At 42.7% G+C, this 15,838-nt stretch overlaps 1 protein-coding gene across 8 annotated transcripts in view; it reads left to right on the top strand.

Annotated features, from left to right (window-relative positions):
• Window positions 1-15,838, top strand: part of RAD9B (RAD9 checkpoint clamp component B) — a 583,995-nt gene that overhangs the window by 259,194 nt on the left and 308,963 nt on the right. For all 8 annotated transcript variants that reach the window (XR_013602561.1, XM_078667483.1, XM_078667485.1 and 5 more), the window contains 2 exons: window positions 2,042-2,148; window positions 2,916-3,022. Coding sequence is in view for 7 of the 8 variants with exons in the window: in XM_078667483.1 (XP_078523609.1) it covers window positions 2,042-2,148; window positions 2,916-3,022 (214 nt within the window). In the remaining variant the exon portion in view is untranslated. The remainder of the gene's footprint in view (window positions 1-2,041; window positions 2,149-2,915; window positions 3,023-15,838) is intronic.

Raw genomic sequence — 15,838 nt, 5'->3', positions numbered from 1 at the left:
TGTGATAACACGGTTAAAATGAAATTGCTGAAATTAATTAATGACATTGGCACAACTCCTCAAAACTGGCCATGCAGTATCAAATATATATAAATTACTCCTCTCCAATCCAGGAAAAAACATTACAGAAAATGAAAAGAAATGGGAAACAGAAGCCAACTCCGCATTTATAGAATTTAACTGGGAACGCATACACATGACTCCCTTTAAAAACAAAACCTCTCCCATACTCTCTCAAACGAAGTACATGATCATAAACAGAGCTTATAGGACTCCTGCCAAGCTACACAAACTCAACCTTATCCAATCGCCACTATGCTGGAGCTGTGAATCCCACATAGGAGACCTCCCACAGATGCTATTTTAGTGCCTGATTCAAAAACCATTCTGGGATAAGATCTATGATTACATACACACACTCTTCATATCACTCCAATCAGAGAATTTTCATATATCCTGCTAGGATTCCTTGACCCACAAGTACACCAAGATAAGGAACAAGACCTCCTTGACTTAATGCTTACCCTAGCATGCAAAATATTATTTGGGCAACTGGAAGGACTTCAAACAACTCAACTTTAAGAAGTGGCAGGAATGGCTAATTTTCCTGAGAGGTGCGGATAACACCGTCCTGCATCTCTCCACACTGCGCTCAACACTTAGAAAAATGTGGAATGCCATGGATGTTTCCTCTTTCATCTATGACCCTCCATGACACCCCTCGAAATTAGAACTTCCCGAGACACACAATACCTAACTCTACAAACCTACCTTGAATATATATTACAGAAGTCTCTTTTAATGTGCCCATGTAACAATACTGCGAATCAGTGGCTTATATTTAATTTTATTTTATTTTATATTATTGTATTTAGTAATCCTTTTGGTTACTGATGCACTCTGTGTTAATTATGTACCTTGTACTTTGCACTTCTTAGGTGCATTGGTTGCGCTCTTTGTTTTACTTTTCAAACTTTTCAATAAAAATTATTTGAATTAAATAAAATGAAGTTACTGAAATACAACTAAATCTCAGCAGTTATGGTTAGCTACACAGTAATAACTCATTGCAATGCTCATGACCTGTTACATCCCAGGCTCACGTTTGGCATGGAATCGGTCATTCCAGATTTTCAGAGTATAGTACACTATTTCATTCCATCAAACATTGTTGAGTGTGGGTAGTGACCATAACCTTCTAGAGGATGATTTGCATTGAGTGGGTCATGCTGCCTCGCCCACCCTCCTACCACTTTTTATGAATAGTGAATTAGATTTTGGGCATCTGCACCTATAGTTTATGCCATGTTTATCAGTTTAACTAAAACCAGGTTGCATGTTAGTATTTTGTTGCAATTGTTAAAAAATGCTATCAAAGTGGCCACTTAACTGCTTAGAAACTTGTTTTTCTGTGTAAAGTAATTGTAGCAGGCAATCTGCAAGTCAGTTTTGCTGTACTGTGGTAATAACTTGGAATTTGACCTTTACACTGCGTAATATACGTGCGAGTGCATATTTATTAGTGCTACTGCTCTAAATAGGTTGCTATTGCGCCACAATTATTGTCACATCTATCTATTTGTCTGCGCATAACAGCAGTGTCATATGCTGTTTGTTAAAATTGCTGCGAGAGTAGGGAGGGACCATGACTCACAAGAGGTGTAGCCTCGAGAGGTCTTGATGGCTCACCCCTCCCTAAACAAAGGAATAAATAGCATGCGATACTCTGCTCATCTACATAAGTCGTTTATGGCATGGCACTTTTTCATGCATATTTCCTTTTTTTTAAATTTATTATTTAACTTAATTAGACCATTAAGTGGGAGCATTAAGGTAAAATCACATGGAATACAATGAGGCGAGGTGTTTTCTTGTGTAAAGTGATTTTAACATGCAATTTGTGAGGCAATACATGGTGTTTTTGACAATTTTGATGTACTGTTGTAATACACTGGAATGTTTCCTTAGTACTGTAGTAATATTGCACGTTTATAGTACATTGAAAATGTGTCAATTTCTTAATGTGTTATTATCATTTTAGGGTGCTCTCAGATATAATGATACACTTTTCAACATATCAAGAGGAAATTACTTTAGCTGTTAGTCCATTAAAAGTTAGTTTTAAGAGTTATGCTGAGGAAGTTACTGGTAAGTTCTGATTTTACTTTGAGAAATTAAGCTTGCTATTGTTCACCTAAATATAATCCCATACCTGCGCTCAGGAAACACGTATTGGACTGATATATAATGTATTTCTTTTTTTCCTTATTTCTTTGCATTATTTTACGAAGCACCTCATCTTTTCTTCTGCTAAGATCTTACATAATGATTGGTTAGTGTTTTGGATTTCATATGTAGGTGATTACTATTCAAGCATGTTCTGTGTCTAGCCTCATTTTCATTCTTTATTCTGCATCCCAGTGGAAAATGGCAGCAGGGTTGGTAGCTAAATTCAATTTCACCTCAAAGCTGATGGTCCATCTATGCTATTCATGCATTGAATCAGAACCACCCCAACGCTACCCCAAATTCCTCTTGAAAGAATGCCACATTACAATGCATTAATTGCTGAAAGTCCAGCTTTCTGTCCTATTATTATTGCTTGTCTTTGACCATGTACAGTGCTCCGCTTCCTTTTGGCTAGGTTGCGCTATTGAAATACCATATACATACATACCATAAACATATATCATGGACATTACAAATCTGTGCTGCTTTCTTGTTCTTTTACAACTAATGAAAATGTGTAAATATAAAGAGCATTTACTTAAAGAGACTCAACAGCGAGTAGCAAAATCTATTGCAGTGTCTTTTATAAACAGAGCACTGGGTGGGTGACTGTATTTGAACTTAAGGAACATTGCTGGATATACAATGATATATGATTTCTCTTTGCTTGCATTTGTTTTTTTCAGAAATCACAAAGGCTGTGCGTACGGAAATACATCTCTGCCCGGATGAATTTGACTACTTCCAAGTTGGAGTTGACTCGGAAGTAACATTTTGTCTAAAAGAATTGAGGGTAAAATTTAAAATAGGATGACATTACAAAATGTAGAACAAATATTAATTTCCTGACATATATGGAGACAAATTCAAAAACGACTGTGTGAATGCCCCTAATCTGTGTTTTTCTACCTAAGGCAATGTTGAATTCATCCAGGCTGGGTTGTTGAAGGGCTTGTTTGCTGTACCAGTCATACTCACAATCAAAGGGCCAGACAGGAACGAGAATGAAAGAGTGTTACGCCCCTGGACATGCCAGAGGGAACATAAAACTCTGTGGCACCTGGAACTCACACATTCCTTCAGTTGTCAATTATTACCTCTGTGTCCGCTACATTAAATTCTACTACTACTGCATCAACCCAACTACCCCAATACATCAACCACACTATTCGGACCCTAAATCTACAGTGAACTTTTACATTACGCTACAACAATGTAATTTATTTAATTAATAATGTCAAACCCAACCCTCAAACTTGGTTATCAAATTAAAATGATATAACACATAAGCCTAGTCTTATTGCTTAATTAACTACCAAAAAGAAAAAGATGACCAGGGAGCCATCAAAGAAACACTGGTTCTCCAGTATTGGGTCTTTCATAGATTCACATGCTTGAATCATTCCTCGTCAAAGTGGGAGTCCAGGGTACCATAGTAAAGCAGTATGTGATAGTATCATAGGCTATAATGGCAATGCAAAGTCAGTTTAATGGCCTATCTATGTCCTTTAAAAAAATAATCAAAATGGAGCTGTAACCAATCAGGCGACAGCACCCTCTAGAACACTCCTAACAGAGGCTGAGTCCCTCAGATTTTCTACCGTACGTCATGTGAAGGGAGTATCCCTGAGCTCTGCTCAGTTTGTTCCTGTATATCCCAATTTCTCTACATCTACAATGTCTGAGTCTTCTAAGAAAGGCCTTTTCAGATCCTGCAAGTCCTGTTGGAAGAAAAGGCTACAAGTGGATTATCCACATAGAGACTGTCTCTATTGCCACTACCCTCAACATCAGGTAAAGCAGCGCATTATTTATCACACTTTTTCTTCTAGAACCTTGAGAGACAGGGAGGGGAGGCTACTTCTGTGGCTGCAGAAGTCTAAATCCCAACAATCCAGCTCTTCTGGAGAGGACAGTGAGTCATCTGCCAGACCCACCAAAAGGTCAAGATCTCTGACCATGGGGCTTCAGAAGGGAGTAGAAAGGCCTTGAAGGTACATTATAGGGACCCTCTGAGAAAGGAGAAACTTAAACTAATCTCCACAGGGGTGGCCTTCTCCCAACCCTTTACTCCACCTGTGAAGAAAGGGGAGTGAAAATGCTCTTCTTCAAAAAGTCGACGTCGAGGACAAACAATAATCTCAGAACACTGTCAACATCACCGTCGACGCTGGTATCGACAAAGGTGACCACCACCACCGTCCCTTCCACAAAGCCATCGTCATCAAGAACCTCGATAATGGCAGCTATTAATGCTCCCATTTCGTTGACCAAAATGATTTTCTCCTCTAAGTCAACGTCAGTGGCGGAGTTGAGCTCAACTACAACAACGTCAATGAAGACACTGTTGACGAAGACACCTTCGACTGGAACACCGTCAGCAGCGGCGTAGTTGATAATACCACTGTCGACGGCTGCACCACCAACTATAGCATCGTCTACGACATCACCATCGATAAAAGCATCATCAAGTACTACACAGTCAACAAGGAAATTCTTTTCCTCAATGCCCCAGTGTACATTCACGTCGTCGACGACGTCATCAACAGGATTGTTGATAAAGAATAAAATTACTGTGAGAGGGAAGGGCGAAAAAAGAAGCGAGGATGCCGAATTAGTGGATCAATGGTGTCAGGCTTTTATTTACATAGAACAAGTTTGGTCTCTGACTGCTTCTGAATGTCCTGATTGGTACAATGACAACTCCTAGGATTCTTCCTTGTAGGGTTCTTGAGATGTTTTCAGAGACGGTTCCCTCTTAACCGGTGGTTTTGATGTGGGCATGCACCCCGGCAGCCTCAGGAGAAAAGAATACAAGGAGAAGTGGTGGTAAATCAACTGGTCTCAATCTTGTAGAACCCTTCACCGAGATTTTAGGGGTTAGTTGGTGATTTGACTGAGTCTAGCTCTGAGGGGTGGGCAAAAGGGGAAAGGTAAAGTAACAGTGATTCAAAAGGGAGGGATACAAATGCTCATAGGTGTAGGAAGGTTCATAAGGTGACACGTAAAAGGAAGACCGGTTATACTGTCAAAAGTGCACGTGAAAAGAAAACGGATGTGCTGGCAATATATACAGTGCACGTGAATGGTGCAGACAATTATACAGTGCCCCGTTTTATTTTAACTACCCTCAACCCCTCCCTTACTCGTCACTTCAGCCCGAGTCACGTACTGCGTCAGCCGCAATCCTCCTGGATTGCGGCGGCTCGTCAGCATCCACCGGGGGCGTCCACCACTCTTCTGTCCAGAGCTCTGCTTCCTCCGCCGGCTCGAAGACGTCGTCGGGGCTGGTCTCTGTGTCCTCCTTTTCTCTGGTCCTCAGGGCTGCTCCATCTCCTTCCTTCCGACTCGGGAACCCCCTATCGGTCTCCCGTGACCCTTTAGTATTTACCGGGTCCCGCCTTCCTGCTCTCCCATTGGTCTCCGCCATCCGCCTTGCTGTTTCCCCATTGGCTCCCGCCTCCGTCCGACGTGACTTCTTACTGTGAGGAAGAGGCAGTGGTAAAGATTAACCCCTGCTCTCCCTGTCTTCGACAGCCTAGACGGTCCAGTTTCGGACGCAGTGGGCATGACGGGAGGAGAGGGAACGTGTCCTCGGATGCCGCCTCCTCACATCCACAAAGATAACTAAGACTGCTTTAAGGCCTGAAGTGATCTCTCCAAGCAAGGTCTCACCTTTGCTACCCAGTCACTTATTAGACTTAGAAGAGTCAAATGATGATGGGCTTTTGGGGATGCAAACAGTCCTTCAGAGCTCCAGGTGAAATACCAGGAGGAAGATAATGATGATGAGGTGAGGAGTAGTACTATCAATCATACTATGACCCTCTTAGGTGGCATTATGAACACTATGAATACCACCGGCATCCTCAGCCTAGACAAGATGAAATGCTAATGCCCATTTCTCTAGTTCAAAATCTAGTTCAAGATCTACAGGCCATGCTGCAGGCGACCACGACCCGTGAGGGTAAGAGCGGTGGGGCGGTATTTTGACGGACGATGAAGGAAAATTAATCATTTATTTAATTGTCCATCATCCGTCGAAATACCCCCCACACCGCTACACCGATCTTACCTGGACGGGCTGCGACTGGCTGCAGGATTATAGGAGAAGATTTCTGGAACCTCCACAGGAGTAGCCACTCGCACCACCACAGCCTACTTCTCCTGCCACACCAGGAATATCCCTTGCTGATAATGCCCAGGGTGACATCTGTTTCAAATATCTCAGCACCTCCAAGGGAGGACCACTCCTCCTCAGAGGACATGAGGAAGGAGGGCGATATCCCTGACCCTTTTCATCCAAGGGAAAAATGACTACCTTGCCCCTACTATGTCTTCTCCACCACCTCATCCTTCAGCCTCTCCCCCAAAGGACATGGGGGGGTTTCATAATCTGATGGACTGAGCTGCAGCACGATTCCATCTTCTGTTAAGGAGTCTGACTGCTTTCCTCATGTTTTTAAAGAGCAAGCCATTAAGTCTGCCAGAGCCATCCCATTAAAGACCGTATCTGGGAACAGGGGATAAAGATCATGAAAAACCCGGCTACAGTAGTGCCAACACCTCCTTGTCTGGACAAAAACTACAAAGCCACTGAGGATTCCCCCACTTGCCTCACCATTCATCCCAATCCTGACTCTGTCATCTCACAAGCAGAGCAAAGGCGTTCAAAAACCCTTCCACTTCCATCTCTGCGCCACCAGAGAAGGAAGGTGGGTGCTTGGACAACATAGAGAAGAGATTCTCCCTTATATCTGCCATCAGCTCTCATGCAGCCAACTCCCTAGCGATCCTGGGGCGCTATGACCACCAGATGTGGTCAGATGTCACCAGTTTGCTCGATTTGATCCTAAAGACAGGAAGGTGGAGGCAAAAAAGATATTACAGGGAGTCGACTTGAAAGGATGACGATGTTATATAGTTGTGAAAGCACGGTCCTTTATTAAGATCCAGACAACAGCTCTCCCGGCAGCAACTGCCGTCCGGGAGTTCCAGGCATGAGAACAGCAACTGCCGTCCGGGAGTTCCAGGCATGAGAACACAGGAGACTCCACGAGCGTCATGGTGCTCGTGTAGAAACCTGTGTACTTAAAGATACAGTGCATATAGAACAGTACATCCCCACACGACTGTACTTCCTCAGAAATTATAGACTGTGCTATCGACATCACTTTCACAGGTTTCCATCAGTTGGCCAGAGAAATGGTTTTGAGACGCCAAGGATGGGTCAAGGCTACCTCTTTTAGACTGGGCATCCAATCAAAGATCCTAGACATGGCCAATAATGGCAAAACGCTGTTTAGAAAATATATCGATGACGCCTTATTGGCTATAAAAACGTACACAGACACTGCTAGGTTCCTTGGCACTCTACAATTTAAGAAGCTGTCCTTTTGGGGGGCTAGAGGGAAAGGTTTCTCTACCTACAGAGGGGGCTATCAACGACCTCAGCATTACCAATCTCAATCTCAGTATTGGCCCACCTACCATCAGACTTACTGCCAACCATCCTCAGCAGCCTACAACAAGCAGGAGCCCCTGGGATCGCCCGGCTGGAACTCCTGCTGGGCTCAAGCAGCTCATGAGCTTAGCAGAGGTCAAAGGGCAGTCGCCTAGCGTTCCATCCAGGGAAATTTCGGCAGAGGCAACACAGGAGCAGGAACAGGAGGCTCCTCGGCCAAATTGGATTGTTGTAAAGCCACTGAGACCTCGGGGACTCCAGAAAACACAGCCCAGAGTCTTTGTGAAATCACTGAGACTTTGGGGACCCCAGAACATACAGGTCAGAGCCTCAATAAAGGGGGTGGCATTGCAGGGGGCCGCTTGAAGGGAGGAAACATTTTTAAAAAAGTAATACTTATGTAAAAAGAACAGTTACCTTCAATTAATAAACAGAAGAAGAATATTTTGGCCATAAAGAAGATAGCCCAACAGAACATAGTGGCCTCCCAGGCATGGGATAATGTGGAGGAGGTATTGGATAGTAGTATCCCTCAGGGCAGAAACCAGTTTAGAAGCTCAGTGGCAAGAGGCCCCACTGGGGATACACAGTCTAAATGTTCAACTTCAAAGGGCATAACGAGGACAGAAACTATGCACCAAATTTGGGCTGTACAGTCACAGAAGATTGGGTTAGTCCTAGAAGGAGAAAACAGAGGAGAAAAAAGGCAGATGCACAAATACAAATTTTGAAAATTACGCCATCTCTAAGGACTTTCTTTAAAGTGGTACCAAAGACCCTGATATTATAAAAGGTTGGGCCTGGCTAAGCCACGGTGCGAGATGGCCACGACATAGAGGCGCTCCGCCAGAACCTAAGCTCTCCCTCGATATCCGTCATATCTATCCGTTACCTGAGGAGTGGGTGAAACACCGGGACGTCCGGAGGGGTGGTGGCCAAAGACTCCGGCTCCCTTAGCCCCGTGGACTGACAGGAATCGCTGCAGCGCCATCAGGCATGCCCAAAGCCTGCGGCCGGGAGCTGTCGTGTTGAGAGTGGGGGCGTGGCCAATTCTAGATCCGGCCTCTGTCCGACGCGAGGCTCTGGCTCGGGCCTACTTCGGCCCCGGAGGGAGTCAGAAGAGTTGCGGTGCCTGAGACAGCTGGCGCTGGCGGTGTGGCGGCTCGGCGGCCGCTGAGAAGGATCCTGGAGGCCGTGTGGTGCAGCTGATAGCGTAGACCCTTGGTGGCCCGGGTGGCTTTGCCTCAGCTGTTGGGGCACCCGCGTCGGCTCCCCTAGTGGGTGCGGAGTTGCCGCAACGATAATTCCCACCAGCACCCAGATGTGGTGCTCGATGGGCAGACCCCCTCTGACCTGGGGGTGAGCACTATAGCTGCGTGCGGCTGGGGAGTTGGCAGCCGCTGTTACAGGAGTGGTGAGGTGCGACTGAAACAGGCCGCGTCCGTGGGACTGAACACTGCTGGCCCGTTGCTCTGGCTGGCGTGGTGCCGCTTGCCCCCCCCCCCACAATTGACCCCTGTGGCGGATATGGAACTTAGGCAAAGAGCTAATATATCATACCATAATGCATGAATCACCAGCCATGGCTAAAAGAGAGATTGAAGAGTCAACACTAGCTACTTCTATGTGTCAACAACCCACAGATTTGGAAAAGCCAATTCCATTAGAAATTAACGTGAATATTACAACTAAGATGAAACTTCATGAAACAAGCAATAAGGTCACCGGCAACACAATGGCTCTGGCAGTAGATTCTTCAAAATCACAATTTAATCTACAATCAAACAAGCTTGAATGGGAACTTAGAAACCCCGTAGGGGAAACGTTATTACAATCATCAGCGGAGGCTGAAGTTGGTAAAACCAAAAAACGGAAAATGTCTGAATCAGGAAGCAACGATTTGGACATAGCAAAAAACCATTCGGTGGAATTTACATCGACAAAAAGTCTTGAAAACAATTACTCAACTCACAGGGAAAGTGAGGAAAACCATGTGACATTGAAAGATCAGGATGCGACTTGTCCAATCATAGATTCTAACCCCTCAAGAGGGATAAAGGATAAAAGAGATTTGGGAACCACTTGGGATATATTCTATCAAACGTCTACACTAATACTAGAAGCACTGACATATAAGTCAAACAAAATGGACACACAAATTGATATACTCGGAGTAATGGCTAATGCAGTTTCTGGAATAGACAGAAAGTTGTCGGCGTTAAACTGCTTAATAATTAAAGCCCAAGAACATGCAGCAACAATTTACTCGGATTGTCCCTGTGAACCAATCATAAACAAACTTTCAACCATACCCGAGGTAGTAAATACCATTTTGGAAGATGTAAAAGATCTAATCCTTATTAAAAACACAGGCGAAACAGTCGGCGTTGGTCAAACCACACAGCCCGCTGAAGATCATAACATTATTCAAAAAACAAAAAAAACTAAATCTGAAGAGGTAACTATACCAAAACTCCAAGGAAAAACGGTAGGGCAGAACGTGGATACTGAAACACCACCTACAGGCACGCAAAAGCTTGTTGGGCACACAATTACAGGAAAAGATAAAATCAATTGCCAAGGATGCAAACCCTCAAAGAGACAAAGGAAAAAAATCCGTAAGGCCAGAAATAAGCTAAGAAATCTAAACACTGTAAATGTATACCCTCCATCTGAAGAATCCCAGGACTCTGATCCAGAAGACTTAATCGAAGAAGTACCAACTCTGATAAATAGTGAGATGGAGGAGATCGAGCATGATACCGTGGGCAAGAGCGTAAAAAGTAGAAAATATTACGACATCTTCAAGAAACAGACTGATAATATGACTGAAAACAAGCTAAATACCCCCTCTGAAATCAAGCAGAATGATAATGCGGAAAAAATAATTGGTGGAAATGTACCCCTTGGGAAGAAAATCCAAACACAAAATAATCGGAACGGATCTCAGGAACCAATATTAAGAAGTACACAAAATGGAAACGGATGTATAGCCTGGAATCATCCATGCAATATACATAGTGACTCCAATGATACTCAAAAGGTGCCATCTGAAGTTGAGCCTAACACCTCATTAAACGGAAGAAAAGACCACTCTGGTCTAGGGATACGGAGAACAGTTTGTCATGAAAAAACCAATTTACTAAATGTTTATACAAACTCCATCCAAAGGGAAGACTACCGACCTGGTATGGGAAATCAACCAGAAGACACTTCAACCGGTACAGAAATAACAAGCAAAAAGAGATATATTGGAGAATGCCACAGTAACCATGAGGAATTAACAATTACAAAGACTGGAGAAGACAAACAAATTATCATTAAAACTATGCAAAATAAAAGAGAAAACAAGTTTGAATCAATGAAAACAAAGAAACTGGTACAAATAATACTTACACCAGTTTACAACTCAAGAGGTTCTAGGAATATTCTGAATTGAGGGAATATCTTACAGTTATTCAAATCGATTCCTGAGTTAGAAAAAATAACATCAAAAGACATTGAATCGGTGGGATTTGCACATAACACGGATGGCTCCCGCCCACACACAGTCCTAACGGTCAATACCCCTTGCTTAGCGGAACACATTATAAAACAGCAAGAAATTTTCGATGGATGGGGGATCAAAATTACTCATCCACCGCCTAAACCTTATCCGAGCCCGTTTAAAAAGGATCTCCCAAAAAATGTCCACAAAGAAGAAAAAGACATTCCAGTATACTCAATATTAAAAAACCCACAGGGTAGATCACACCAGAGTATAAAGGATAACCCTGAAGAAATAAAACTGTCAGAACCTCGGCAAATAAATGAGAGTTGGATACGGAATGCTCTGCATGATCACTGACCGGATAATAACCCTAACAAACTGAAGGAACGGAGTGATCATTGCCAGCCGCTAACCATATGTTCATGGAACATTAATGGACTGGGAAAGAAAATCCAAAACGCAGAAATAGAATCCCTGTCAAATATCTACCAAATCATATGTCTCCAAGAGACATGGAGTACGGAAGCCTTCTTGTTACAAGGTTATAAAGGATTCTATGTACCAGCTATCAAATATACCAAGTTTGGACGCCCAAGTGGGGGTCTGGCAATATTTATTGGGATGGACCTCAAAATCGATCATGAACAGCTGGACACTAACAACACAAATATACAAGCTGTTAGGATAACAATGGGACATGATGAGTTAAAAAACAGGACTAACTTACTGATACTTAATATTTATATTCCACCAAATCAGACATCACGCAAGAAGATAAGTTTTGAACTGGTAACATTCCTGCTGGAACAACTAATGATTGATCCGACTGTCAGTATTTTAGCCACAGGAGATTTTAATATTAATTTGCTGATTGAAATGACACGGAACGATTTGGTTCATTCTCAAAACTATGAATGGTCTATTCCGGATCAATCATCGGATAAGAGTTCAACTCTCAAGGGAAATTCAATAGGAAAAAACCTACTGATGGATTTGGAGGCAATGGGATTACGTGTCCTAAATGGAAGGTTCCCATTGGATCAGCCGCCCGGCTGGTCATTTCACAATCACGAATCTAAATCAAGAATTGACTTTACATTAATGTCATTAGACATGTTTGACAAAATTAGTTCCTATTTACTTAATAAGCGAATCGACAGTGACCATAGCCAGCAAATAGTGGAATTGTGTTTTGATATCTCCAGACATCAAAGTTATTTAACCACACGAGGTCAGATCATGTCAGTTAATCATAAGAAACTTATCTGGAATCCAGATAAAAAATATGTTGTGGAAAAAAAGGCCCAAAAATTGGCATTTGATTGTTTTGAGAAGCAAACAACGCAGACAGTAATATTATGTTGGGAACAATTTACTGAAAAGGTAGTAGAGTTGGATAATACAAATATGACTAGTAAGAAATCGAAACTCAGGGGAAAAAAAATAAAAAATGATAACAAAATCAATCTTCCCTACACTATTAAAAAAGCGAGGCGGACTCGTAATAAGCTGAGGAAACAACTTACCAGAACGCCGGATAATGAAGACGTCAGAATACAACTCAGAGATACAAATAGTAATTTGAGGAAATTAATATGGTCTGAAAAAAATAAAATCCAACAAGAGCTATGGACAAAAATTTTCCACGCCAGTAATCAAACAAATTCTAGAGAATTTTGGAAAATGATTAACGAAATAAACAGACCAAACAAGCATGTAATAGCCTCGCCAATAACAGAAGAGGACTGGGTAAGGTTCCTTAAAAAAACTCTTTTCACAAAAATAGAAGTAGGTACCAACGGTAGGGGCTATAAAGATCCCACTGTTAGACCAACTGAAATGGATCTGGTGATAAAATTTACAATCGCTGAGGTAGCGAACATAATTAAGAGACAAAAGGATGGAGCTCCGGGTCCAAACGGTATTCCTTTTGCCCTATATAAAGAGGACCCCCTATTATGGGCTACATATCTGACAAAGGTTTTCAACGAAATTATCTATACAGGGAAAATACCACAATCCTGGAGAGGATCACTTATATCGCCTCTGTTCAAAAAGGGTAATTGGCAATTACCGGAGAATTACCGTTTGATCACCTCACAAGATACGGACGCCAAGCTTTTCGCAGGACTCTTATTATCAATTCTTACAGACTGGGTTAAGGAAAAATCTATTTTACCCCCGAACCAAACCGGCTTCATTAAGGGCTTAGGCACCACAACCAACCTGTTAATCTTATCAGTTCTAATGGATAAGACTCTTCTTAACAAACAGTCACTTTACTTTTGTTTTGTCGATTTTAGATCGGCTTTTGATTTAGTAAATAGGCCCCTCCTATGGAAAAAACTGGAGGACTACGGAATCCCAGGCTCTCTACTGTCTCTCATTAAGTTACTATACTCTGACAATTGGGTGAAGGTGAGGATAGGGGATGGCCGGGCCATGACCAAAAAAATACCGGTGACTCGTGGCCTTAAGCAGGGATGCGTGCTCGCACCTTTACTTTTCAATTTATTTGTGGCCGACCTTACCAATTCATTAAACGAGGTAAACTCACATCCACCTAGGATAGCCGGAAAGCAAATGTCTAACTTGCTATATGCAGACGATGTGGTTTTACTGAGCCACACAAAAGTGGGACTGCAGAGATTGATCGACTGTACACTTAAATATGCAAAGGATAACCAAATGACAATTAACGAGACAAAAACAAAAATAATGGTTGTGACAGGAAAAAAAAGACAAAAGACAAAATGGTTGCTGGGACAAACACATCTAGAGCAAGTGGAGAGCTATCGATATCTCGGTGTCCTTTTCAACGAGACCGGAAGCTTTGTACCACAAAGGGAAGATATTGCAAGGAAGGCTAATAGCTTGATTGCGGCATTTAGAACCCTACAAAAGAATCTATCTGTACTGTCACACGGTCCTCTGTTAAAAATTATAACTGCCAAACTACTACCATCCTTAACTTACGGTGGTGAAGTGCTAAATGGGAAGGATGCTGTGCTCATCAACAATGCTGTAGCAAAAACTTATAAAATATTATTTACCCTACCATGTAATGCCTCACAAGCACAAATAAGGATGGAATTTGGTATGAATAATCAAATATATGCCCGCCAAGGCCAAATATTGAAAGTTTGGAATAGAGTAAAAAACGACAAGGACAATCAATCGTCTATAGCTTTGTGGAGAGAGGTTAAAGACAACCAGAAATTGCAAGCGTGGAAATATCTAAACAACGCAAAAGAAGAATTTGGAATATCAGCAATCTGGGAAAACACTGTAACGCAGGAAAGCTTTAAAAAAACAATAAATAAGCTGGTAGCTCACCTATCGCTGCTTAAAGACAAAGCCTTGTTAGCAAAACGCAAGCATTCATGGCCAATCATAAATGGCTACAAAAAAAAACAAGTCCAAGCCTACCTCCATACGGCATGGTCAGCCCAAAGTAAGCGAACATTTATAGGAGCACGCTTTGGTGTATGGCCTGGTTTGTGTCATCTCCCACCTTGGAAACTAAACGAGGGTAATATGTTATGCAGACTTTGCAAGGGGGGAAAAGAAGACATTGTGCACTTGGTATGTTTGTGCCCTGCTATAGCCCCAGAAAGGAGACAAATCCTCAGGAGGTTGTTCAATGCCCGAAACATAAGAACCTGTAGACAAGCAGTAATGGCCTGTCTAAACCCAAATGACCTACCAATGAATGTTGCTTTTGTAAAAATTTTAAATGTGATTGCTAAAGGTCATAAGGACAATGTCATTTAGTTTTATAACTTTTCATTTTTTATTTTAATTATTTTTAAGGCCATTTACTATTTGTATGACGTATAAATGTATATTGATGCTGCTACTTTTTCTAAAGTCACATTTTTGTAAGATTTTAATTAATCAAACAAATAAATTTGAATTGACCCCTGTGGCGGGGAATCCAGGGGCGGTCCTGCGCTGGCGGAGTGCTGGAGACACTGAGCTGCCACATGCAAAGGTAACTGATGGACATGAAGGCAAGTGAGGAGCGTGCGCTGGCTCTGGGGTTGCACAGGACTCGCACATATCGGGCAGTGGTCGCCGGTGGTGACACCAAGGGCCTGTAGGTGAAAAGGGGCCAGCACTAATTGCCCTTCAGCAGGGGCGGCTGGTGACATTTGAAAGTGGTGAGGCGTAAACTAATTTGCATATTGCACCGCAGCGAGCGAGCCCGAACCACCTTGCATCCATCCATACATCATTCATGCATCCACCCACCCATCCTGCATCCATACATCATTCATTCATGCATCCACCCATCCATCCAACATGCATCCACCCATCATGCATGCATCCATACATCCATCCATACATCATTCATGCATCCACCCATCCATCCACCCACCCATCCTGCATCCATACATCATTCATTTATGCATCCACCCATCCATCCACCCACCCATCCTGCATCCATACATCATTCATTCATGCATCCATCCTGCATCCATACATCATTCATTCATGCATCCACCCATCCATCCATCATGCATCCACCCATCATGCATGCATCCATCCATACATCATTCATGCATCCACCCACCCATCCTGCATCCATACATCATTCATTCATGCATCCACCCATCCATCCATCCATCCACCCATCATGCATGCATCCATGC

This window comes from Lissotriton helveticus, chromosome 11 (assembly GCF_964261635.1).
Source record: "Lissotriton helveticus chromosome 11, aLisHel1.1, whole genome shotgun sequence".
In the NCBI taxonomy this organism is placed as follows: domain Eukaryota; kingdom Metazoa; phylum Chordata; class Amphibia; order Caudata; family Salamandridae; genus Lissotriton; species Lissotriton helveticus.
The sequence above is the reverse complement of the archived record's forward strand: the minus strand, read 5'-3'. Positions and strand labels throughout refer to the sequence as shown.